Genomic DNA, 23,416 nt, shown 5'->3' on the forward strand with positions numbered 1-23,416 from the left:
TTAGTGCCAGCTGCAATGCTCAGCTCAGTACTCAATACCAGTCCCCAACTGTCGCAGTCACCGTGTCGGGAAGAAGGTCACGTGGTCGATGGGGGGCGATCCTTGTTCCCGTTTTGGACAACTACTTCAACGTTGCCACAGTCTCCGCCCACCGCATTGTTCCCCAAAACAAGTATCTGACTTTGAAAATACGTGGCCCAGGTGGTAAATATGGCCAAAGACGAAATAATTACCGTTCATGCCGCGTCCCTCCGTTCTCTGAGTCCATTGACCATTCCACTCTTCAGTCCTTGTCCTAGGACCGTCCTCTCCTCCGTCAAAGAGGTATTTTTAGGGTCTGCCTAGGGGACTCGGAGACTACAGTGTACCCGCACATTGATTCCTCTCTATCCCTTGGGCCAAGATGCCGTATAACGATTCTGACGCCTATCCAGCTATGATTCCCTTTACCTCGTTGCCCACGGGCCCAGCCCCGAGGGACACTCCTTCTGGCCGCGAACTCCGCAAAACTGGTACGTTGAACACCCGCAAGTCGTGGCGAATGCACGCTGACACGCAAGATCAGCTCTCTGCAAGCCTCACTCGATGCCTGCCCAGCCGAGCGTGCACAGTGCCAGTGGCAGCGTCCTCAGCAGCGACAACGGCACGCAGTGGCAACGGCGGAGACACGAAGACTGGGTCAAGGAGCAATACCGCGGCAAGATCGTGTGGAACTTCGATCCAGCGAAGTTCATCCAGGCTGTCTGGGGCTTTGGACCCGAGGATGTACCACCCAGACGATTTACGAGCGCGGGAAGACCTAGCGAAGGCTCCGCTCCGCTTTCCTTCGACAAGGCGTCCTTGCGTGCCTACTTGCTGGAGCGGAGGGAGAGGAAGTGCTACGTGCCGCTGGCGAACATAGCTAACGGGCTGCTGAATCAAATGTACGGCCTGAAGAGCAGCCAGCAGCGCGAACGTCGCGCGTTCCCGGCGCAGTTCAGGAAGCGCGACAGGAAGTACGAAGGCCGCTACATGGACGAGCGAGTCGATCGCGATATGACCTTCGGTACGGTGGAATTGACTCCTGGAAAGTGGCCGCAATGGGACTTCGAGGCCGCTTTCATGGAGATCAAGAAAACGAAGACCGACCCTGTACTGAGTCGCACAGAGCTGCTGCTGATCGATACGGACGCATATCGTGTCGTGGAGAAAGGCAAACGCAAACGAGCATCTGCAGAGGACGGGACCGAATTGCCGAAGGCGAAGCGAGCACGGTGTATGCCCACGGACGATTCGGGAGAAGCCCAGGACGCTCCTGCCGCCACGGACATACAGGCAAAGGAGGCCGATCCCGTGCGGCCTCAGGAGGTCAATATGACGCACAACGAGGCAGAAGCGGTGCAGTACATGAACCACTTGCTGTCGTCCAACGTGCGGTCGTTCGGGATAGGCTGGCTGGTCGAGGACACCAACATGCGCTTGTACTACGGCGATCGGATGGGCATCGTCGTGACGAGGAAGTTCAAGTTCCTTCAACGCGAAGAATCTGGGCTTTTCATGAGATGCGTTGCGGCTATGGGTCAGGCGAGCGTGCACGGTATGGGGATTTTCCGTGATCTGCATTTTCCGGAAAACAAGCAGAAGGAGACGGAGTTCGAGCGGTACGAGGGCTCTCAGTTGCGCATAACGGCGCGGCGGCCTGATGCCTCTGAGCCCGAGCCGTTCGAATTCGACGTCGACGTCGACGGCAAGACGAGGTGGATATACACACAATACGGAGCGCTGGGTCGGGGCACAAGCGTCATCCCGATCAAAGCGACGCTGGAGACAGACACGTACAAGCACTTCAAGACCGACAAGCTCGTAGCGAAGATTGCCTGGCCAGATGCGCTGCGCTCGGCGGAGGACTCCGTCATTATCGCCGTGCGTAAAAGGCTGAGCGAGGCAAAGCGGGAGTACCTACCGCACATCGTGGACCTGAAATGCTATGTGAGCCGTACGATCGAGGAGATGAAGCTGCCTCGGGCTGCGATGGGCCTCGCCCGTGATGAAGCTGACGAGCGCGTCTGCCGGGTGCTTGTAATGCAGTGCTACCAACGGCTCGAAATGGTCGAGTCCGTTGACGATTTCAAGAAGGTGTATACTGACGTCGTGCGAGGTGTGTGCCAGCGTCATTGTGTCTGTTTGTTGCATCTGACTGACGAGGGTTGTAGCTCACTATTGGGTATGGACGACGTCGCGCATTCTGCATGCTGATATCAGCACAAACAACATCATGTGGATCCGCAAAGATGGCAAACTGTATGGTGTTCTCTGCGACTGGGATCTAGCGGAGAACGATGGCATGCACGGCAACAGTCAATCGACGCGCACTCACGAGTATGCTGGCGCCGAAGGACAATCTGCGTCCGCCTCGGCCACGGTGGCTGACGGCACTGCAACGACAGCCGACGCAGGGGAAGCCACGTCGAGCGATTCGCCGAAGAAGGCAAGGTACCGCACGGGCACGGGTCCGTTTATGGCCCTGGACCTCCTGCGCTCGAGCCCGCCCCCATCCCACCTCTACCGTCACGACCTCGAAGCCTTCTTCTGGTTGCTCGCGTATGTCTGCGCGGTGTGGGACCCGGACAAGCGGAAGTTCGGCCACCTGGACGCGTGGGAGCGGGCGACGTTGGTTGAGATTGGCGGCCGCAAGCAGATCTTTTTACAAAACCGTAATGTCTACGACGAGACGTTCAAACGAGCCCATCCATCTCTGAAACATCTCGTGGCCCACGAGCCGGAGGCGGGCTGGACCTCGAAGCTGCCCTAAAGTTGCCATCCTCGAGAGCCTGGCGTCGAACGTCATCTGCTTGCGCACATGGATGCGGGGCCCCGCATACGAGGCTCAGATCACGATGCTTGAGGCCCAACGCGACAGCCAGATCTCATATGAGATATTCATGGAGATCCTCGGAGCGCCTCTTGATGTTAAGAAACATTCGGGTGAGCGATTGCCTTGGCGGTCATCTTTAGCTACATAGTATGTTTCCTTACTCTCGCTGGAGGACATATTCTCTCCGTCGGTAGTTGTGAATCGTCTGTGGTGTACCTCATATTCTCTGATCTCGTGTTCAATGATGACGTTACACCACTTCGTACAAACTCGTCGACGAACATGTCGCTCTGTATATGTTACTCTCAATCCACGTACAGATTGGTCACGCCAAATCTTCCCGCTCTATTTACGCTATGATGGCTTCGGTGTCTAGGCCCTCGACGTCCAACGCTCTCACTGTGTGTGACCACACCCCGCGTGCATCACATGTAGCGTATATCCTTTTTGTCCCCCCATAGAAACAGTGCCGGTATAGTAGGGACATTGCATAGGAAGTGCAACCAAAGGAGTCGAAGAGGCCCCGTCCTTTGGAGGCCGAGGCGTGGGGAATTTGGCTCTCGTCATGCGCCCTAAAACCAAAGCGGTAATGTCATTCTCGAAACAGGAGACAAAGTACGTCCACACAGCCTTGCTGCCCGAGGAGTCCATCGTGCCTACGCCACTGCAGAGGACGCCGTTCCACCTAGTGCTCAATGTCGTCAGCAACGTCGCCCAAAGGGATGGAGGCCAATCGACTTGTGCTGTACGACACGACCGACATCATCTCGTCAACCATGACGCACGGTCGCGCGAGAGTCGCACGACTTACACGGGGCCCAGCACCCACAGGAACTGTATCCACGGTGTCAGTTGGCCCTACGCCGCATTGTCACTGACAGCTATTCCCGTTCATCCCGAGTGTTTGGCCGGCCAACTGCGTTGCACCGCATCGGTGGCGACCGCGGCACGTAAAAGGGTCCGCCGATGCTTATCGTCACCAGTCGTTCTTGCTGTCAACAGGTGCGTAAGTGCCTCGTAAGTGCGTCCGGGGACGGTAGCGACTCGGACGCACTGACATTTCCAAATTCCACACTTCGAGAGTCTAATCTTGTTCAAGTCCCGCGATTCCCGGTTACAACGTCGAAGGTAGCAAGTAAGGTTAAAGTGCACAGAACCCAGTACTCACCTGCTGCCGGAAGCACTTAGCACCGTAGCTCCAATGCCGCCTCGGACTCAATGCAAACAGCCTGGCGGTATTGCCCGTACGAGCGTCGGGCCGCCTCACAGCCGCGGCTATTACATGAAGCCTTGCATATTCGTCCGGCGCCGTCGAGCAAGCTTAGCCGCGACCCACAGACGCAGCCCCGAATCGGAGTCGATCAGCGTTGAAGACCGGAGTGGTCGGGAGTCGAGACCGTGGATGGAGGACGAGGACGGAGGCTCCCGGGACCGGCGCCTGTCGAGGCCACTCAGATCAAGATCTGTGCATCGGACACCGCGCGACAGCCTGGCGACGCCGTCTCCACTTCGAAGTTCGATATCACATACGCACCTCAAAATCACGGGCCCCACAGATGAGGGTCCCCGGAGCACGAGATAACACACATGAATCCAGCGCGAACGCATGCCTAGCTACCACATCATCTCGCAACCGGACCTTCGCTATCGCAACAAACGCGGAAGGCACTCCAGGACAGGCGAGATTGTGGCGAGATTGCGACGAGAGGCACCCCCAATGCTACGGAACCGGGGTGGGCCGATCGCGACCTGAGATGCGGGTTTAGGACGGCGGAGCCACATGGGCTGGACAACCATCGGGGCAGCCGGTCTGACGATCTGAAGTCCCTGCCCGTCGGTCCCGACATGTTGACGCAGATTCCACGACGCGGGGCGGTGTCGGAGCCGCTTTCATGATCGGAGTCGACGAGAATATGCACGCGTCGGACTTGCACAAGTAGATACAGGTATCCCAGAATAAGCAAGCTCCGTCAATAATTATCACGAACCAACCTTAGCTATCCCGTCTAGCCTGTCTACACAACAGTGGAAGGTATGTGTGCCTCGCACTCACGTCTCGGACTGCGCCTTCGCCCGGGGCCGCGCTCTCCATCCGCCATCCAAATGGTCCAGCAAGCCCTGCACCTCCTTTACCGCGCCCTTTCTCTCCTTCCGGGCCTCCTCCCATTCGCCCTCTGCCGTGATGGCGTCCAGTCTCAGCAGCGACTGGAGGAGCAGCTCGCCCAGTCTTCGGTGCTCCAGCTCAATGTCGGTGTTGCGTCCTCCGAGCTGCGTTGTCTTCGGCCCAGGCACAGCGGCGGGCTGGGTGTGGGAGCGGAGGTATTGAGGACGGGGTCGAGCGTCGTGAGGAATGCTTCGACGTCTGGCTTGAGCGTGAGCCGCACGGCATCGAGTTCACCGCGGATCTGCGCGACTGTGGAAGCTTCCGTGCGCTCTGCGGGCTTCTCCTTGTGTTTGTGCCGCTTCGATGTGGGAGGGACATCACCGCTGCCGACCACAGCAATGGTTGAGTTTAGTTTGATGCCATATGCGGATACTAGAGGACACAATGACGTGGGGGGTCAGCGAATGCACGGACGATAAGCGGCGGATGACATCGCTAGTACAGGAACACCGGGCACAATACATGTTATGATGCGAGGTGCAGCGCGAGCGTGGCGAGTCGAAATAAACGGTGACGTCAGGTGGTCTGTGCGAAGGGAGATGGCGGGCAGTGATACGCCGAATTGGTGGTGGGCGTGATAGGGCGAGTGAATGGCCCGGCGGCTGTCCGCGCTGTGACGCCATGGGGCAGACCTCGTGCTCCCGCTCGATCGTGAGGCGGAGCGGAGCTCGCCGTTGCGAAGGATCACGAATGTGCGAGATGCGACTGAGAAGAATATCGATGCTCCGCAACGCCAGGCAGGCATCGCGAAAAGGTCCGACAGTATGGCGGACAACGGCTGGCGGAAGTTGATGCAGGCAGGAAAGCGGTACTTACTCGGTGCGTTGTCGTCCCTCATGACGGCGCCGGCGTGGACGAGCTTGAAGGATTGAGGGTCCAATTGAGTGTACGTCGCGATTTCATGTCGGATCTCCGCCAACTTTGCGTCGGGCGCGGGAAGCGGGAAATGCAGCCTGCGGACGGGGCGATCGTGACGGGAGGGATACCGGGGGAAGTATCGCGCGGGGATACAATAGATGGCGGAGCGATAGTGGCCGAGGATGTGTGTGAGTACGAAACGAGGTTGGCGCAGAGGGGAAGCGAGACAAAGATGGACGCCAGGATACGCGTACGAGAGGAGACGACGTCAGAGAACGCGACATGACAATGATATGGCCAACGCACCGTTCCCTACCCCATTTCACGGTGTAGCTCATGTCGCGCTTCTTTGCGCTGCGTTCCTCGTGGATGTGCCTGACCTGCACGTATGCGACGCGGAGGAGGATGACTAGGATCGGAACGACTGCAACAGGCTGTCAGCTTAGAGTCGCGTTTCGCAGCACCGTGCGCACCAAAAGCGAGGGGCGAGTTCACGCTGGATGCGAAGGAGCGTAGGTCGCGGAGGGCAGAGGAAAGGGACGAGGACAATGCTTCGACCGTTGTGGAGCTCATGTTGAGCTCATGGCCAGCTCGCTGAGAGGCGGTGGCGTCGAACGGGGAGGTGGCTGAGGAATGGGACTCCGCGCGAAATGAAATGCGGGGAAAAGGGAGGAACGTGGGAGAACGTTGACGAACAATCGGATTAGGAAGGAGTGCCGGGCGGCCACGGTGGCTGAGAGCGCAGCGCGTCGACGCTCATTCGCGGACAGGAGAGAGCCCGTTTATAATCCTCATCCTCTCCCCGACGCTGCTGCCTGCCGCCCCCCTCCGCCCTCCTCCGTCCGCCATGTCTGACCCCGCCTCCCACCAGGACGGCCCCGCCGTGCACCCCGGCCACGCCATCCACCCGCGCCCCGCGCCCGCCGGCACCCGCAGTAGCGTCGCCGGCCTCCTCAACAACCGCCGCCCCCTCGGGTCCACTCCCATTCCGCCCTCCCTGCAGGCAAAGATGGCTGCGGTGAGTACCCCCATCGCCCCCCATCGCACCCATATCGCTCCGCATCCTCCAGGGGCACATCGCTGACCCGTGTCTTTGTTCCGCTAGTTCGCCCAGAGGAGTCAGCAGTCACCCGGCAGCGGACCCAGGGTCATGGACGGCGCCGTAGCTGCTGGACTCGCCGACCTCTCACTCGGAGATCGACCCGCGGCAGCGCCCAGCCTGCGCGCCCCCGCGTCGTCGCCCGGGCCCTCGCGCCCTGGCCCTCCCATGGGTGGACTAGCAGCGCGGCGCGTCAAGGCTGGTGTGCCTAAGCTCAGCCCGAACGATGTGCCCGGCGGCTTACACCTCCCACCAGTCGGTGCGGGCCCGCAGGGCGCTGGTCTTGGTGTCGGACGACCAATGATGGACGATGAGCCTCAGCGGCGACCGGCCCAGAATAACTTCTCAACGCCATTTTCCAACTTCAGCAAGATTGTGTACGTGTTGCATCGCCCGTCTTCTGTGGCCTGGTGATTGACCGGATCTTGAATTACAGAGACGCATCCGGAGCGCTCCACTTCGGCGGAAAAGCCATCCTTCACGCCCAGGGTGTCAATTTTAACAACGGGGCATCGTTCTCAATCAACATGTCACAGCTGCAGTTGGAGGACGAGCTCGGGAAGGGCGCATATGGTACAGTTCGGAAGGTGCTGCATAAACCCACAAATGTTGCGATGGCTATGAAGGTGCGTTTCTCTGCATGATTTCGTCGCACACTTCGGCTGAACACGGGCTGTCGCCATCATTTCATTAGGAGATCAGACTGGAACTGGACGATTCGAAACTCAGTGCCATCCTGATGGAGCTGGACATCCTCCACCGCGCCGTCGCGCCGGAAATCGTAGAGTTCTATGGAGCATTCTTCATTGAGTCGTACGTTTCCGAGCATCCGGCTACATGTACCGAACACATGCTAAAACGTCGGAACAGATGCGTGTACTACTGCATGGAGTATATGGATGCTGGTTCATTAGACAAGCTTCAGTGCGCGGGCGTACCGGAGGATGTACTCGCCCGCGTCACAGGAGCTATGGTCCGCGGGCTGAAGTTCTTGAAGGACGAATTACAGATCATACATCGCGGTGAGTATACCGGGACGCCCCCTATTGTAGTTCCTCTATATTGATTCCGACAAAGACGTGAAACCCACGAACGTGCTCGTCAACAGGAAAGGCCACATCAAACTCTGCGACTTCGGTGTCTCCGGGCAGCTGGAGAAGTCTTTGGCCAAGACAAATATCGGGTGTCAGAGTTATATGGCGGTGCGTCCCGCAACATGAATCCTCTCATCACCATCGCTCATTCCCGGCTTACCCTATCCTATTTCTTCGCACCTTATAGCCCGAGCGGATCAAGGGGGAGTCGCAGAACAACGTTAGCACGTACACCGTTTCCTCCGACGTATGGTCGTTGGGTCTCTCGATGATCGAGATGGCGATAGGGCGGTATCCATACCCGCCGGAGACGTATGCCAACGTGTTCGCGCAGCTCACCGCGATCGTGCACGGCGACCCGCCGGAACTGCCGGAAGGCTTCTCGGACGCGAGCCGTGACTTTGTCGCGCGGTGCCTACACAAGGTGCCCGAGATGCGCGCAAGCTATGCGGAGTTGCTAGTGAGTCCTCTTTTTCATGGCAAAGTGCAGCGCTATGTTTTGGGTTAGGTCAACTCAATTCGTGTTGCGCGCAGGACCATCCATTCTTGCAGGCCGACCGCAAGCGGTCCGTGGACATGCCGAATGGGTCGACGAAGCGATGGAACACCGCCAGAGGAAGCTAGCGGAAGAGCGGCAGCAGAAGCTGCTGCAGGAAACGTCGTCAGCGCCTCCGTCGGTCTGACCCTGGCCGCGGATGCTGACGCCCTATTCGCAGCCTCGACGGAGGCGCAGACTAGAGTGCTACGCGCACGGTGGTGCTGGCACTCGCTTCGCGCTGAAAGGACATCATGGAATGCGTGCCTTGGTCGCTCGTGACACCTCAGTCTTACCCTGGTCGTCAGTCCGTTCATGTCGCGCCACTGTCCTATCGTTGGATCGTGGGCGCTACCGGCCACGAAACCAAACAGTATCCCACTCTCGCGTCGCCTTCTACACACATACCGCCAGGCTTACCGCGAGCCCGGAGACCCGAAATGTTTGGCAACGGATGCATATTTGGCCACCACACAGGCACTCAACGCAGGACAGAACGCAGACGACACTGAGGAAGGCAAGAGCGATGACAGGGCCCGTCTGGGATCGTAGGAACCTGCAGGATTCCACACGCGCCCGGGGGCCCGTGCGACAGGCTTCGTCCTTGACTTTCTCCCAAACACAACGGTACTTTTGCAGATCGGTTACATACACAATCGACCACTGTAGATTATGCGTCACCCCGCGGGCGGGTGCTCGGCGGGCTAATCGACCATCACTATCCTCCCCTTTCCCCTTTCACCTCCCACACACATTGCATTACGTCTCACCCCACCGACATCTCCATCCGTACGGTTGTCATTTGTCTCTCTGTGCTTGCTCTTACAGTACTGTACAGCGCTCTGTGCCATGTCAAGCATGGTGTCTTTAGTTCGCCGGGGCGGCCCATATACACGCACGGGCGCGTCTCCCGGTGGTCGGATTCGAGTTTGCAACGAGCTTATCACTGTATCCATACTATACTGTAACTTATGCAATTCATCATCGAGCCTTGCATTCACCTCCATCGCTGGGCGTGAGGTTGCCCACTGTGAGTCGAAGCGGTGCGAAGGTGGCACGCCGCAAGGCGCGTTTCGTATAGCGCGCGTCTACGCGCGCAGTGACACGTACGCGACGGTCTACTTTGACTTACACCTATACGCGTTCCACGCCCTGTTACGCATTCCTTCTCCTAACCCGTGTTGCTGTGTGGACTGAGCTTGCGACACTCGAATAAGCCGCCACTCAACCTGAAGATCTATCACAAAAGCCAGGAGACAACATGTGGCTCACGGACGGGCAGAGTACGTCTTCAGGTCGTTCCTGGAGTAATGGCTAACCTCCGTTATAGAGATTGGCGTGGCGCTCACCTCCTTCGGAGGCCTTTTCATGCTGCTGGGTGTTGTGCTCTTCTTCGATGGAGCATTGCTCGCGCTAGGCAACGTGCGTACCGGCCACCACCTCTGTACTGACCACAGACAGACCCACGACCTCCCCAGGTTCTCTTCCTCGCAGGGCTGACGCTCATCATCGGCCCGCACAAAACGTTCTACTTCTTCGCGCGGAGACAGAAGCTCCGCGGGACGGCATGCTTCATCGGCGGCATCCTCCTCGTGTTCTTGAAGTGGCCGTTCGTGGGGATGGTCGTGGAGACGTTTGGGTTCTTGAACCTGTTTGGGTACGTCGATGTTTTCTGGCGGTTCGGAGTGGTCGTGAACTGATGCGGCGTGCGTAGGGATTTCTTCCCAGTGATCCTCACTTTCTTGCGGCAACTGCCCGGGGTCGGGCATGTACTGACATTGCCGTACATACGAGACGTGAGTCTTCGAGCCTTCAGTAGTATTTCTCTCTTCTCACTGGACTGTGTGCCTGGTAGGTTGCAGATCGTATAGCGGGATCACGTACATCCATTGTATGACATTATCATGCGCAATACATATCCTTTCGAGCGTGAACATACATGCTAAGAGTGAGACGGCAGACATATCCGAAATTCCTTCGACCTTCGGGTCTCGAGACACTCTTATATGAAGGCACGACGATCATGTTCATGACATTACACTCGTGTATACCATGGAAGAGCAAGGAAAAAGCGATCGATATGATACAGAGTACAAGACAATGTTCTCCGGAGGCAACTGCACACCATGATATAGCTGGACAACGAATGTAAGACCAAAGTGTAGCTGACTAGTTCACCGGGTTGGCAGCTCGCCGCCACAGCCGAATCTGGTCTCGAATCTCTGCCATAGTTGCTGTGGCGTGCACGCATGCTTTCAGCTCGAGTGAGTCATCGCTCGTAGGGCGATCCCACAAGACACTCATCGCAACCTCCATCTGAATACGAAATGTCTATTAGCTCCGAATGGTGGCAGGACAATCCCTCCACATACCTTCTCACTCAATACATCGAATTCCTCCTCTAGAGTGTCTCTCACCGCGTCAGTTACCCCGCCCAATCGAGTCAATAGTACATTCGCTCCATCATGAAAGGCGGAGTTCTTGTGCGTGGCCACGTATTCGTTGAATAATGCCTGCCAGACCAGTCAGCAAGTCTCGCTCTCACTGACGACGCATGCATACCTTCCGCCGAGCTGTTGAGCCCCTCCCGGTTTGCTGTGCTGCGTCTTCATACCCGGGTTTGAGCACCCTCATAATGTGGGGAGCCAGGCACCGGCTGGCCTCCTTCTGTTCGTCGCTGATGACTTCGTGCACAATGTCCACTATTTCGTCAAGAATATTCTCCAACTCCTTCTTGCCTTGCTCTGCTCGGTCACGCGCAAGATCATTCAACAGCGGGGTTGCGGATTCCACAACCTCTGTCAATGCCTTCCCGACAATGCCGGCCACATCTTCCATGAGGTCTACTGATTGAGTGTTGAACGTGTTCGACCAGTGCACCGCGATCTTGCGCATGAATGGCACGGTAAGATTGACGTTGAGGTCTTGCCGCCATGAACCATGTCGACGGAGTGCTGACAGAAAATATGAAAATCTCGTCATTGGTCCCAGTCTTCATAGAGGAACTCACTAGCTTTGTATGTGGCCCAATGCATCCCGGTGGCAAACTCGGTTGAGATCTTTTCCGCGCTCTCTGCAGCCTATACCAACCACGACGCAATGAATGAGCAAGGCAAGACACACTGAGATCGTACCAGATTGCTGTCTTACTTTGAGAGCGGCTTCTCGGCACCTCCGTTCCATGGATCCAGAAATACGGTCTTGTAGCTTGAGACACCTGTTCTGTGCCACCTCGTGAAGCTCCTGTAATCGGACGCCGAGGGGAAGACATCAGGGTGTATCCCCACGGCGGACAGACTGACACACCTCCTTCAGTTTACACGCAAGCCCTGTGCCGCTTGTCGAATCCGATTGCCACCGTTTCCTCATAACCTCGCGGTCACTCTTCGCGACATCTTCAAGGTTGATATCTTGAGCATATGAGTGAATCGACTCGGCTAGTGCATCCAGGCGTTCCAAAAGGCCAAGACAGGCAACCCTGCGACGAACATTGCCAAGGTTGCGACACCACTCTTGTATCGTAGGGATGCCCGTAGACTCTGCGTCAAAAAAGGTGTTTGGGAGCCCGTCTCCGACCACATGCGCTATTAGATTGCAGAAGAGATGAGCATATTGAGGCGTAGTACCAGAGGACAGATATCCTAGTAAGTACCTTGGATGCGTAGATAGTCAACTGCACTGCAGCTCAGAACGGGCGGGTTGATACGAGAGTAGTCTACCATGTGGTGACGGAGAACAATGTGAGTTGCAGTGAGGCAGAAGGCAAACAAGACGGCCCACCTCTTGAGGGAACGCCTGGGTCGTAGTTATCTGGGTCGTTTTCCTCTGCGGCTGTATCTAGGACGAAGCATATAAGGCCTCACATCGGCTGAGAGCGACCTCCAGACCAATCGCACCCACCTTCCAGATCCTTCAGTTGCTTGACGAATTTTCGCTTCATGACGTTGACACTTTCCTGCCCATCGAATGAACTTTCAAACAGAGAGATACACGGGAAACAACACACCCTGGATCGCATCTGAGCACAAAGCACACGCTTCTTGATTACTAACTCATGAATCGCTTTCTGAAGCTCCACTCGCTTGATGTGGTTTCGAATTTGCTCGTCGGCTTGAGTAACTTCCGCATCGATTTCGCTTGATGGGAGCGCAGATGTGCACTTCGATCCTCCTCCTTCCTCCCCATGACCGGGCTGAGGCACAGAGGTGGTCGCATCAGAGTCCTGCGACGAGAGTGCGCATAGCTTTCAAAGTTTGAACAATATCAGTGCGTTATGATGATTGCTAACCTGACGAATTTCATGGTGTTCCGTTGTACGGTGTTCCGCCGTATCAGTACGAGCTTTCTTCGATGCAATTTCAGAGCATCTGACAGATCTGCGCCGCTTTTTGTTCAAGCTCAGATCTGTCTCAATGCCGGAGAGTTCCTTCCTGAGTTTGCCCTCCGTCTCAACGATATCCTTTAGGCCAGTTTCGTCATCATCTAAGTTGCTGCCACCAAGGACCTCCGACGGAGAAATGTCGTCCGTCTTCGTTGCTGTAGAATAAAGCGAGGGCTTTGGAGAGGTACAGAATCAGGGCAGACTCGGTAGTGCTTACCGATCAGTGTTATACGACCATCTTCGTATGACCCATCTTGCGTAGTACACATCCAGGCATCAGTCTGCACGCCAATACATGATCTAAAGGCATGCTTACCCACTAATCGAGAGAAACCATGGTCAGCATAATGCAGGAATATAGATCGTCTCACTCACTCAGTAGTTGCATCCGGAATGCGGCATTCGTTAGGTCTACATGCATACCAGATTTAGTATGAGCCAATCACTTAATCTTGTTTGGCTCACCTTTAGCATTCTTATCGTCAATGGCGCGTGTGATCGGCATCACAACCCAGGTGTGGCTGCATTGCTTCATGTAGGCCGTCGCAATGCTGGCGCGAGCGCGATTTGTGTCAGCAGTGCCAGGTAAGTCGACTAAGACTGATCCCGATGATAAGGCCGGGGAATTGCAATATATCTTGACTGCCTTAACAAGCGGCCACAGTTCGCGGTTCAAAGGAGCACTGCTGGAGTGTACATTGCTCCTGCTCGCAGACCCGGAACTGGCGCTACCTGACTGCTTCGCAGCCCTGATGTATTGTTGAACTGCTTGTACAAGGCACGCTTTGTCGGTCGTGTTGATGCTTTTCGTAGTCCCGAGCAAGGAAAACGTCGCTGGGAAGTGAATTAGCTTTGGATAACCAAGGGAAGTAGTCGAATAAAGACCTGTATCTGACCGAACGAAGTCTGTGAGAGAAGCAATCCCCTTTAACTCATGGTACTGCACAAGATGCGGATACACCGCGTGGAGCTTCCAACAGTTAAACCACAAGCATTTGTGCCTTTTCAGCCCTCGCTTACCTTGGCCCGGGCAGACTCTATATCTTCATTGTCTGCTGGATCCCCAGTGAATTCCTGAAGATCTAGATGTAATGGCATGAGTTCCTCCAACCAGTCCTTCTCGGACAGAAAGATGATGTCTGCGCGGAACGATGCATCCTCGTGCCAGGTGATCTCTGTGATGACAGAAGTACAAGCTGGATAACATAAGAAGAGATTGGCAGCTTGTCAAGAGCTGCGACGCTGAGAGGGTATACTGGACTTACCTTGTGCTCCGTCTGTGGGGACCAAAGGCACTGTTCGGTGCGGTTAGTTATAGAAGGTATTCTGCGTCAACGGGAAGGTTGTTCTCACAGTCGAGGACTGCATTGATTAGGGAAGACTTCCCACTTCCGGTAGCTGTCGTAGACCACAATATTAGTGAGTGGGTGCACGCATAAGCATTTAGAGCAGCGACTCGCCTCCACACACAGCTATTAATGTCCTCTGACGTGCTGCGTCACGCAATCTCGAGGCCGATTGATTCAGCCATGGATGACACGATGCAGATCATTCACTACTCACTGGCGCAGGGATCGCATCCAGTTGTTTCGTCGCATCGTGGTTCTACTAGTAGATACTTCCAAGTTAAGCGCGGCGATGCATTTTTCCATTGCATTTGCCATGTGCATGCCCTCAAAGAGCACCCTCTCGGTGTCGAACTCGATTTGGTGGCCTGTTGGAAAGACGGTGTACTCGTGACCGAGCGGGGATTTTTGAGGGAGTAAGTCAATCTACCCCACAGTTTCGCGTCAATTGACCGTGACAATGCGGCGCCATCATCTAGCAACGCAATGAGAGTCAACGGTAAGACTTACTGATGGTTCCCGGTCGGTGATAGTAGGCTCTAAAACCTCTTCCTTGACCATCGGCGCCGTGTCTTGCTCAGTGGCGTCATCGCGGTTTATTGGCATACTCTGGCCTCGGTGAAAGAGAGACAACACGTAGAGGGTGAGGCCTCGTCTTGTCGCGCGCGCAGTGAGCTGTGTCGGAAAGCAGAGCGCGTCGCACGGTGGGTGCGGTTTGATTCGACTCTGGATGCGACTACAATGTCAACGTCCCACGATCGATCGATGGAAACGCGGATCACGAGATACCTATATCACTCGGAGAACCGCGGAACTGAACTTAGAGATGGGGGAAAACAGGACAATGGGATAAAGAGCCATGAAGCAGCAAGTATAATGGGCCCGTGCAGGAGCGTAGTCCGAGGAATGCACAAACATCTGACTCACTGCTGGCAGTGATGAGGAAGGTACCACCATGGTAAGTATCACTGAGTATGTCCGGAGGCACTTCGGATGAACGCGACCAGCAGGGTTCAACGCAAGTTCAACGTTCAACGTTCAACACGCGCTCGCCACATGATTCCAGTTATCTTTGAAAGACGATACACTCGGCATGTGTGAGGTCCTGCGTAGGGCCACTGTATCGGCTCACTAGACCGTAGGCCTCCTAACAGCAGTCGGTATCGAGAGCGCACAGGCTGCATTACCTCCGGCCGACTTGTTGGCGCGAAGACTTGTCTGAGATGTTGAACGTTGAGAGTCCGCAGCCGGCGGTGCCAGCCTGACTGCATGAGTCGGCATGAGCGTCGGAAGATCACAGCGGTCAAGTTGTGTATACCAACCCCAGCTGTCGCTCCGAAGTGTTTCAGTGGCAGGATAGCGACCAAGGGTGTACATCAGGATCGAGTAAGTACATTAGACCGAGATGGAACACACCTTTGAAACAAATGCGGAGGACCGCGAAGAACCGGGGCATGGTGTCCGTCTGCTCTCAGTCCCGTTAGCTGGCCGACGCACACCTACAAAAGCATGCCGACTCCATATGGCCGACCTTGTGAATGCGCTCGCGGGACGGTGACCCTGCGATCGTGTTAAGTATTAGCATGCACTTTCCATTTTGAACCGAGCGCCACCTGTTCGGGGCAAAGCTGGACCCACAACACACCTTTTCCGGACGCGTTGTGTACGCGTTGCTTTGTCGCAACTCCCAAGCAGGCAGGTGGGCCAGAACGCGCTTCTGCCGCCGGTGCAGTGCCCCTGTGTCCACTGGCAGGAGATGCGGTCAACAACGCCTGTCCTCCGTGTCTTGTGTTCGAAGATTTCTTGTCTCGGGGCTGTTGTGCATCTATCGGGTGAATTGACCGTCAGGCTTCAAGCACCGCCATACAACGGAGCAATGATGTACGTATCCTTTAGTCGCCGTGCATGGATTCAAGCTTCTGAGTTACCTTTCGCAGCTATGCAGAACTGCACCCAAATCAGGATGTGGCCCAATGGTTCCTCGCATGTAGGACGGCATCCCACACGCCATCAGAACGAACATCTCCGTCGAGACGCCTTGGATGGTGCCCCCCCTGCGGCCCAAGACCGGGAGCAAGAATGGTGCGCGCCGCCTGCGATATATTTGGGAATCAGCGCGACAGCGAAGGGATGACGGCACCTCGAAGCGCAGTCAGAAGTCGGCGTAGTCAAGCTAGTGGCTGATGTTTCATGAAGACAACTCTTCCGGGAACATCAGAGAGGACGCCATTGTGCTACTCGAACGACAATGGAAGACGATTGGCGAGATCCTGGGAGAGTTGCACAGTCAGCGTGACTGGTAGACTCGAGGCGGCGGGGTCCGTCATGCCGACGAGGGCGCGTCGCGTCGCGATCTGATCGTATGGCGACGTCGTGATCCGCGTCGTCCGTCCCCGCGCCCATCCCGCGCCCGGCCGCGCCAGGGGTGGTCAGGGGCCGGTAAATCTATTGGGCTCTGACTGCAGCCGCACATTTCATTAACATGGCAGCCCCAGGGCAGCTCATTTCTCATACAGCCCGGACGCTGCGAGGAGTAGAGATGACTGCGGCGGCGCCGGGCCAAGGCGGGATCGCAGCAACGCCGCTAAGTGCGGGCCCGAGTCAGGCGCGCCATCGCGGGAACGCGCGGAAGCAAATTTGGCGGACAAAAGGAGTGGCTGAGCGCTTCGGAGGCCGCCACAAAGGGAGTTTGAACCGGAGTGGGAAAGGCGTGGCGGGGTGTGGCGACCACGATCACATGATGTTGTTGAGCCAGTTCGCACGCGTGGGGAACAGCCTGCTGGCCTCGCACTCTAATATCCAACTACCGCCCACCCCAGTACGTACATCTCCCCACCCCCTTCGCTCCTTTCTCCTCCGCTCTAGACGACAACGACGACGACCTCTCGCCCGAAGGCCTTGACGACGGCGGCCACGCAAACACCGTCTGCCGCGCACTTTAGCCCACAATCGCGATCCGCATTGCTATTTTCCGCCAGCTGCTATGTTTGCTTCATCCCCAAGCACCGACTACGTCTCTTATAGGCCTTCGAGGAGACGCGAACCCGCTGCATCTCCATCTTGTCGCTTCAGCTTTAACACTCCCCCACGCTTCGCAGTAGACTCCTTGGTCCGCGACTCGCCCATGCTCACGCCTTCGCCGCTGCGCCGCCACGCGCCGCCATCCGCAGAACCGATGGACATGGACGACATCTTCCAGTCTCCTGCTGCGAGGCCATCTTCTTACACCCACCAACCTTCTACACGACCCTCACTATCCCATCGCCATAAAGATGACATGGATGACGATTTCGACAACTCCCACCTCGTGCCTTCGTCGTCGTACTCCGTCTCCCATTTTATGGCGCCACCAACCTCCCCTTTTCTCACTCCCCTACGCACTCCCGTCAAGTCTTCGCCGCGTTTCCCAGGGACGCCGGATCGCCCTGCTCTCTCCGTCAAGCACGTCAATGCCCCGTTCTCCGTCTCTCCGGGTCTCACCGCAGGCGCGAAGCGCAAGCCCACTCCCAACCAGTGCGTTACGCCGCTGCGCCCCAGAGCCAGCACTCCGTTGCAGGTCGCGTCAGCCAGAGAGCAGCCTGAAGGCGACTCCTCGTCGCTTCCGTTCGACCGCTTGGCGCCTCTGCCGGCTCCCCGCTTCAACCTCCGCACGCCACAGTCAAACGCTGAGACGGACTTGCATCTCAAACGGCAGGCAGAGACGATGACGATGCTGCAGATTCATTCAGACGACGAGAGTGGGTATGACTCGGGTCCTGACGTGCGTGCGGCAGACGACAATGGACGGGCGCTCTTCGAAGGCGGTTCTTTGTCCCGGACGCCGCTCAACTCTGCTAAAGGCAAAGGCAAGGTCAAGTCGCCTGCGCTCGAAATGTTCATGAGGATGGGGCAGATGAACAATGAAGAGGTCGCAGAAGCCGTCTCACCGGGTGGGCACGTCACCAAACGGCGTGCGCGTTCCCGCCCTGTCTCCGCTGAGCTACTAGAGTCGGCGCAGGGCGCAGCCCACACAGGATTTGAAAATCAGGTATGTGCTTTCTTTAGCTCAGACCGCTGCGATCACTGATGTGGCCAGCAGATGCCAGCCGTTTCACCCGTTAGGGGACCGCACAGCGCAAGCTCCGTTAGTTTTCCTCGTCGGCGGCGAGCCTCCACCAGCTCTACGAGCGAGTCTGAGTCTGGCTCGCCTGTCCCACATCTACGACTCACGCCTGGAGCTCTTCCTCGCATTCGCACTCAGTCGCAGGCGCATACAAGGGCACCGCTCAGTCGAATCACCAGCACGGGGTCAGCGACCCATTTCTTCGGTCCGAGTATTCCCGATCCCAGGCCTGGAAAGAAGAAGTCGAAGACAGGCGCCGTTGCAAGCCCCCGTCGCGGTATGAACCTCGCCGCTATGAAAGAAAGCTACCCAGCGACGGAGCGCTCACAGGCGTCCAACCGCCACAGCTACGGCGGCTCACCTGGGATGCCCTCTGCGTGGATGTGGCACGAGCGCGCAGCGTCGTCACCCGTCTCGTCTCCCAACTGCCGCAAGAGGGACGGCTCATCGGACGACGAGGAAGAGGCCTTCTTCAACGGGCCCCCAGATACATCATTTAGCTTCAGCATCGCTTCGGCGACGCCGAGCCCCAAGAAGAGACAGAAGCGCGAGGCCCCTGCTTCCCCGCTGCAGAAGAAGTTCAGGCCACGCGATTCTGGGATCGCTCTCTACTCCAGTGATGAGGACTACAGCGGGTTCCACTTGCATGGCGGTGACCCGTTCCTGCCGTCGATGCCCCGTGCTTCAACCTCCGTCAGCACGGTCAACTCATCGGAGGGCGACGACCAGGCTCTGGTCACACCTGGCTTCGGCCCCAGCCCGTCGTCTGGCTGGCCCGGCACCGAAGTCAACATTGTCCATCCGGGCGATGACTCAGACGACATGGAAGCTTTCATCTATCGAACCCTCACCGCCGGCGCTGGCAAGTCCGCGCCCGGCCATGCCTCACCGAAGCGCGTCCCAGGAACGCCCCAAAAGAAGATGAAGACCTCGCACCTCGGCCAGCGTCCATGGCAGAGTGCAGTCACGTCTAAGATTGGTTTCCCCGAGTTCGACGAGGACGGACCGAAGGGCAAGGGGAAAGGTAAGGGCAAGCCGCGCAAGTCGCTGCCCGCCGCGTTCCCCATCCTCGGCAAGGAGAACCGCACAACAGGGAAGGCCCGCCTCGGGCATCATCCGGCGCGGTCGTCGGTGGACATGAACACCGACGAGGAGGAGGAGCTGAGCCCGAGCACGACGCGCCAAAGCAAGTATGATGGCCTGGGACTCGGGCGTCCGTCTGGCGTGCTCCCGGGCTTTACGAGAACGAGTGGAGACAAGGGCAAGGCGAGTTGGTTGATGCGGAGGAGCAGCAGCGGCAACTTCTCGAGTGGCAGTGAGACTGCAGGCTCTGCGTCCGCGACGCCGACCCGACTTGGGGCGAAAGGTGTGTTCTAACATGGCTATCACGATTGAGTGAGCTGACGGGTTGCTTGTTCTCGCTTTGCAGAATGGTCCTTGGCTCCTCCGAGGCTTCCGCCGGCACCGACTACGCCGAGCTCGACAACGTCTGCAACGCCGAACTCACCCAATGGAGAGGGGACCGCAAGACAACTTCGTAGTGGGGCGTCTGCGCTCCCTCAGCCAACCCCCGTGCGCACATCTCTATTCAACCGCCCGCAGACGCATGCGCATCCTGCTCGGTTGCCTCACGGCCACACCTCGCCGCTCCGGCCAACTGCGCGGGGACGCCTTTCTCTTGCATCGGGCGACGAGCAGCCAGGGCGATTCGATCGCGATTTCATCGAGGTCGACGAACTCGGCAAGGGCGAGTTTGGACGGGTGATGAAGGTGCGCTACAAGGACGGCTCGTTTGCGGGGCGTGGCAAAGAGGCCGAGCTGTACGCCGTCAAGAAGTCGAAGCGGTTCGAGGGCGCTAGGCATCGGTAAGTTGACTTCACATTCTTCTCCATGACGTGCCGCTTTGTCGCTCGATCTCTCCCGAATAAAGCGGAGTGATCGTCTGTAGCTGTGATGCGTACCGGCGGCATGCGCGGTGGATCCGTCTGCGAATCCGGCGGTTCCACTTCTCGCCATATTGCATCTTCGCTGTCAATCAACTCGCTTAATGGTGCTGTTACTTACGTCTGGCTTTCTCCTAATCAGGTTGCGACTTCGCGAGGAAGTGGACATTCTGTCCAGCCTGTCTGCTCGTGGTGGCTATCCCAACGTCCTGGCTTACGTAGATAGCTGGGAAGAGGAAGAGACGCTTTATATTCAGACGGAGTTGTGCGCTCTTGGCAACCTTGCGCACTTCTTGCTGGCATATGGGCGTGCCTACCCGAAGCTTGATGAAGGTCGTGTGTGGCGGGTTCTGGCAGAACTGAGTGCAGTACGTGGCGTTGCGCTATGCCTCGTGTTCCTCGATACTGACTACGCTTTCGTTGACAGGGCTTGTACTTCATTCATGATGCTGGAATCATCCATCTGGATATCAAGCCGGAGAACGTCTTCATTACGAGCTCGGGCCGGTTCAAAATTGGCGACTTTGGCATGGCGTCTGTGTGGCCACGCCCTCCGCCACCGTCGGACACCATTGTCAGCAATGCGTTCGAGCGCGAGGGTGACAAGCTGTACCTCGCACCCGAGGTTCTTCAGGGTCGTTACAGCAAGGCGGCTGACGTCTTCAGCGTGGGCATGACCATCCTCGAGGCGGCGACCAATATCGTCGTGCCTGGACAGTGAGTCTCTTGTCGTTCATCTTCATTCATGTCGCTGACGTCCATGCGTAGGGGCGAGGCATGGCACCGACTTCGGCAAGAAGACTTCTCGCAGGTCGACACCGGGCTTGAGTCGTTGAGCGAGGAGCTTCAAGACTTGATCCGTAGCATGATGCGCACAGATCCCACCGTACGTGCTGAGATCGGTCCAGTCGCCTCTCACCCCGTCGTCTCCCGTGCACGGGCAGCGATGGAGGGGGTACGAGCTGCCCAAGGGGATGTCTTTGCTGCCAGCCCATTGGGTGGCGGTGGCAAGCACTTCCTCAGCGAGATTCTTCTGCGTCCACGATGGACAGGAGACGCGATGGATGTTGGATATTGATTGCGCGGAGGTATTGCGGGTCCCGCCGCTGGGACATTGGTTGATCGTTATGCACTGTACTCTTTCTCATGATTGACTTCGCCGATCACACCACTTTGGCTCTTGTTGGTTCATCGGTTGGGCTTTGGTTGGTTCGGCTGGTCATCTCCTATGGATGTCCTTCTACTTCTACTTCTACGCCTTATGCGAGTTGGGTTCGCCTTGACTTCGATCTTGATTATTCTATATGTACTCTTTCTGTCTCCTTGCGTTTATGGCCTTTTGTTCTATCTTGCATCAACACTCCCGCAACCTCATCACGGCCCGCAACACCTACCCCTGGTGTATCATATACCGCAACTATTTTCCATCCTCCGGTTCCATCGTACACCCACATCCTGTTGCCCGTCTTTGGTTCATACTCATCTAGTTGCAACTTGCTTCCTTGCATGGCTGTTCACACTGTCACGATAATGTACGTAGCGTAACGAAATATCATGTGCATTCTTGCCTCAACATCCCGGTGAGGTGGCGGTAGCGCAAATGCGGTGCAACGGCTGAAGTGGAAACGCTTCAGCGCCTAGTGACCAGTGGACAGCTACATGTCCGACTGTTGATCCTCAAGACGATGAACGGAAGGCTGAATCTTCATAGGTATCTGCTCGTACAGGAGTGTCCTCGTCAAGTCTCCGAGTCTTTCAACCTGAGGGGCTTTTCTCCCTGAACAATCCTCAATAAATGCCAAGCTTCTGGCCTCCGTTGTTGACCACTGTACTTACGCGGATATACAGTGGGTGAAACAGTTATAGTCGTTGCATGGCTAGTGCGGAGGCTTCCTGAGGTACGATCCATGTCCGGCTCTGGGCGAGCATTGTACATGAATGAGCTCATCGCAAGGTTCAGTGCTCCATTGAGGCAGTGAGGTTCTGGTCAATACGTACTTTTCAGCGTTCTGTCATACTTATCGCTTCGCAGATTCCCATGGACTCCGCCTTGAGATTCGGGGACGGCGGCCTTGGACTGGTTTGAATGGTCAATGGTCCAGTCGTCCCCTGAATCAACACTCTGGTCGAATGCCAGTGGAATGGGTTTGTGGAGCTCGGTCTCCAGAAGCTTCAATACACAGCCACTGCTGCAAACCTTCGCTGACCTGTCGCGCGGGCGTCGCGCTGTGACACGAGAGTCCGCGGCCCTCGTTACCATTTCTGGCGTGCGAGGATGGAGAGAGGTACGCTGCCTGCTATGAGATCATCTACTCACCGGAATATCCACAGATGAGGCTCTGGTCGTTCAATCGATTCAGCTCCAAGTCTAGCTTCACTGTCACGACGCGCGACTCGTGACAACTACAGCTAGAGTGTCGTTGCTGCGGAAAGATTAATTGCAAAGCAAGATTATATCATAGAGCAGAGAAGCAAGAAATCGGTGAGTGACCCTTCGAAGTCTTGGTAGCAGACAAACACGTAATAATGCAAACGCAGATACCAGGGGTGATGCCACTGGGTGATTGACGGCTCCGAGTCGCGGGGTCTGCTTTTGTCGGTCCTGTTCATGACACCCATACCATGACCATTATTGTGCCTGAATCCGATCCTCTCGGCTGTCGTTATCCTTTGACATGTCGTAGGAAACAAGAGTACGTACGAGAGCCCCCGCACAGCCCGCGGCCTCCGTTCAACTCGAACTCAAAGAGGTATCTCTCGTAAGGGACGGTCTTTCTTGTCTGGGCTGGTGAGTCCGTCAGTGCTCAACGGTGGGCCTCCGGAGAGTCAGAGGCTATGTTCTTCTTCTGACAGCGATGCCACGGGTGTTCCGTCATCAACTCTGTCCAGCGATATTGAAGCTGATTGACAACCAGCAGGTAGCGAAGCCCACTGCTTCGTATTCGCACAAAGCGACCGCAAGACGGGCAGACATCGGCAACACGTACTACCGTACGAATCCGCGGACTATTTTCATGGGTTGGAAGATGGTGATATACAC

At 56.7% G+C, this 23,416-nt stretch overlaps 7 protein-coding genes across 7 annotated transcripts; 5 read left to right on the plus strand and 2 right to left on the minus strand.

The window, feature by feature from the left end:
- Positions 1 to 403: 403 nt before the first annotated feature.
- On the plus strand, positions 404 to 2,791 carry B0H18DRAFT_957239 (uncharacterized protein; the record flags this gene model as incomplete). The annotated part of the gene is made up of 3 exons (XM_048042555.1): positions 404 to 512; positions 566 to 2,137; positions 2,193 to 2,791. 3 exons carry the CDS (start codon positions 404 to 406, stop codon positions 2,789 to 2,791), a joined length of 2,280 nt encoding a protein of 759 aa, XP_047889926.1.
- Positions 2,792 to 4,515: 1,724 nt separating this feature from the next.
- On the minus strand, positions 4,516 to 6,587 carry B0H18DRAFT_1025690 (uncharacterized protein). Its single transcript, XM_048029768.1, is given in 6 exon segments — positions 4,516 to 5,155; positions 5,185 to 5,390; positions 5,835 to 5,971; positions 6,183 to 6,300; positions 6,350 to 6,450; positions 6,462 to 6,587. The coding sequence occupies 5 exon segments, from the start codon at positions 6,447 to 6,449 to the stop codon at positions 4,904 to 4,906; spliced, it is 813 nt and encodes a 270-aa protein (XP_047889927.1). The 5' UTR covers position 6,450; positions 6,462 to 6,587; the 3' UTR covers positions 4,516 to 4,903.
- A 136-nt stretch (positions 6,588 to 6,723) lies between these two features.
- On the plus strand, positions 6,724 to 8,693 carry B0H18DRAFT_1122154 (kinase-like domain-containing protein; the record flags this gene model as incomplete). The annotated part of the gene is made up of 8 exons (XM_048034462.1): positions 6,724 to 6,894; positions 6,982 to 7,352; positions 7,412 to 7,601; positions 7,670 to 7,788; positions 7,846 to 7,997; positions 8,053 to 8,177; positions 8,257 to 8,529; positions 8,604 to 8,693. 8 exons carry the CDS (start codon positions 6,724 to 6,726, stop codon positions 8,691 to 8,693), a joined length of 1,491 nt encoding a protein of 496 aa, XP_047889928.1.
- On the plus strand, positions 8,577 to 9,606 carry B0H18DRAFT_616444 (uncharacterized protein). Its single transcript, XM_048038793.1, has one exon. It carries the CDS (start codon positions 8,765 to 8,767, stop codon positions 9,473 to 9,475), a length of 711 nt encoding a protein of 236 aa, XP_047889929.1. The 5' UTR covers positions 8,577 to 8,764; the 3' UTR covers positions 9,476 to 9,606.
- B0H18DRAFT_1025706 (Got1/Sft2-like family-domain-containing protein) lies at positions 9,591 to 10,538 on the plus strand. The gene is made up of 5 exons (XM_048029769.1): positions 9,591 to 9,887; positions 9,935 to 10,026; positions 10,083 to 10,261; positions 10,319 to 10,400; positions 10,460 to 10,538. The coding sequence occupies exons 1-5, from the start codon at positions 9,866 to 9,868 to the stop codon at positions 10,499 to 10,501; spliced, it is 417 nt and encodes a 138-aa protein (XP_047889930.1). The 5' UTR covers positions 9,591 to 9,865; the 3' UTR covers positions 10,502 to 10,538.
- Positions 10,539 to 10,587: 49 nt separating this feature from the next.
- On the minus strand, positions 10,588 to 13,958 carry B0H18DRAFT_1025709 (uncharacterized protein). Its single transcript, XM_048029770.1, has 14 exons — positions 13,871 to 13,958; positions 13,451 to 13,819; positions 13,361 to 13,396; positions 13,203 to 13,238; positions 12,893 to 13,140; positions 12,611 to 12,826; positions 12,505 to 12,559; positions 12,385 to 12,441; positions 12,257 to 12,319; positions 11,911 to 12,188; positions 11,726 to 11,847; positions 11,167 to 11,578; positions 10,977 to 11,117; positions 10,588 to 10,920 (listed from the first exon to the last, which is right to left on the minus strand). The coding sequence occupies exons 2-14, from the start codon at positions 13,518 to 13,520 to the stop codon at positions 10,774 to 10,776; spliced, it is 1,881 nt and encodes a 626-aa protein (XP_047889931.1). The 5' UTR covers positions 13,521 to 13,819; positions 13,871 to 13,958; the 3' UTR covers positions 10,588 to 10,773.
- A 2,926-nt stretch (positions 13,959 to 16,884) lies between these two features.
- Positions 16,885 to 21,949, plus strand: B0H18DRAFT_1025720 (uncharacterized protein). Its single transcript, XM_048029771.1, has 6 exons — positions 16,885 to 18,358; positions 18,410 to 19,799; positions 19,863 to 20,298; positions 20,519 to 20,744; positions 20,804 to 21,093; positions 21,145 to 21,949. Exons 1-6 carry the CDS (start codon positions 17,315 to 17,317, stop codon positions 21,452 to 21,454), a joined length of 3,696 nt encoding a protein of 1,231 aa, XP_047889932.1. The 5' UTR covers positions 16,885 to 17,314; the 3' UTR covers positions 21,455 to 21,949.
- Positions 21,950 to 23,416: the final 1,467 nt, after the last annotated feature.

This window comes from Fomitopsis serialis (assembly GCF_022376445.1).
Source record: "Fomitopsis serialis strain Sig1Antser10 chromosome Unknown B0H18scaffold_72, whole genome shotgun sequence".
Lineage (NCBI taxonomy): Eukaryota > Fungi > Basidiomycota > Agaricomycetes > Polyporales > Fomitopsidaceae > Fomitopsis > Fomitopsis serialis.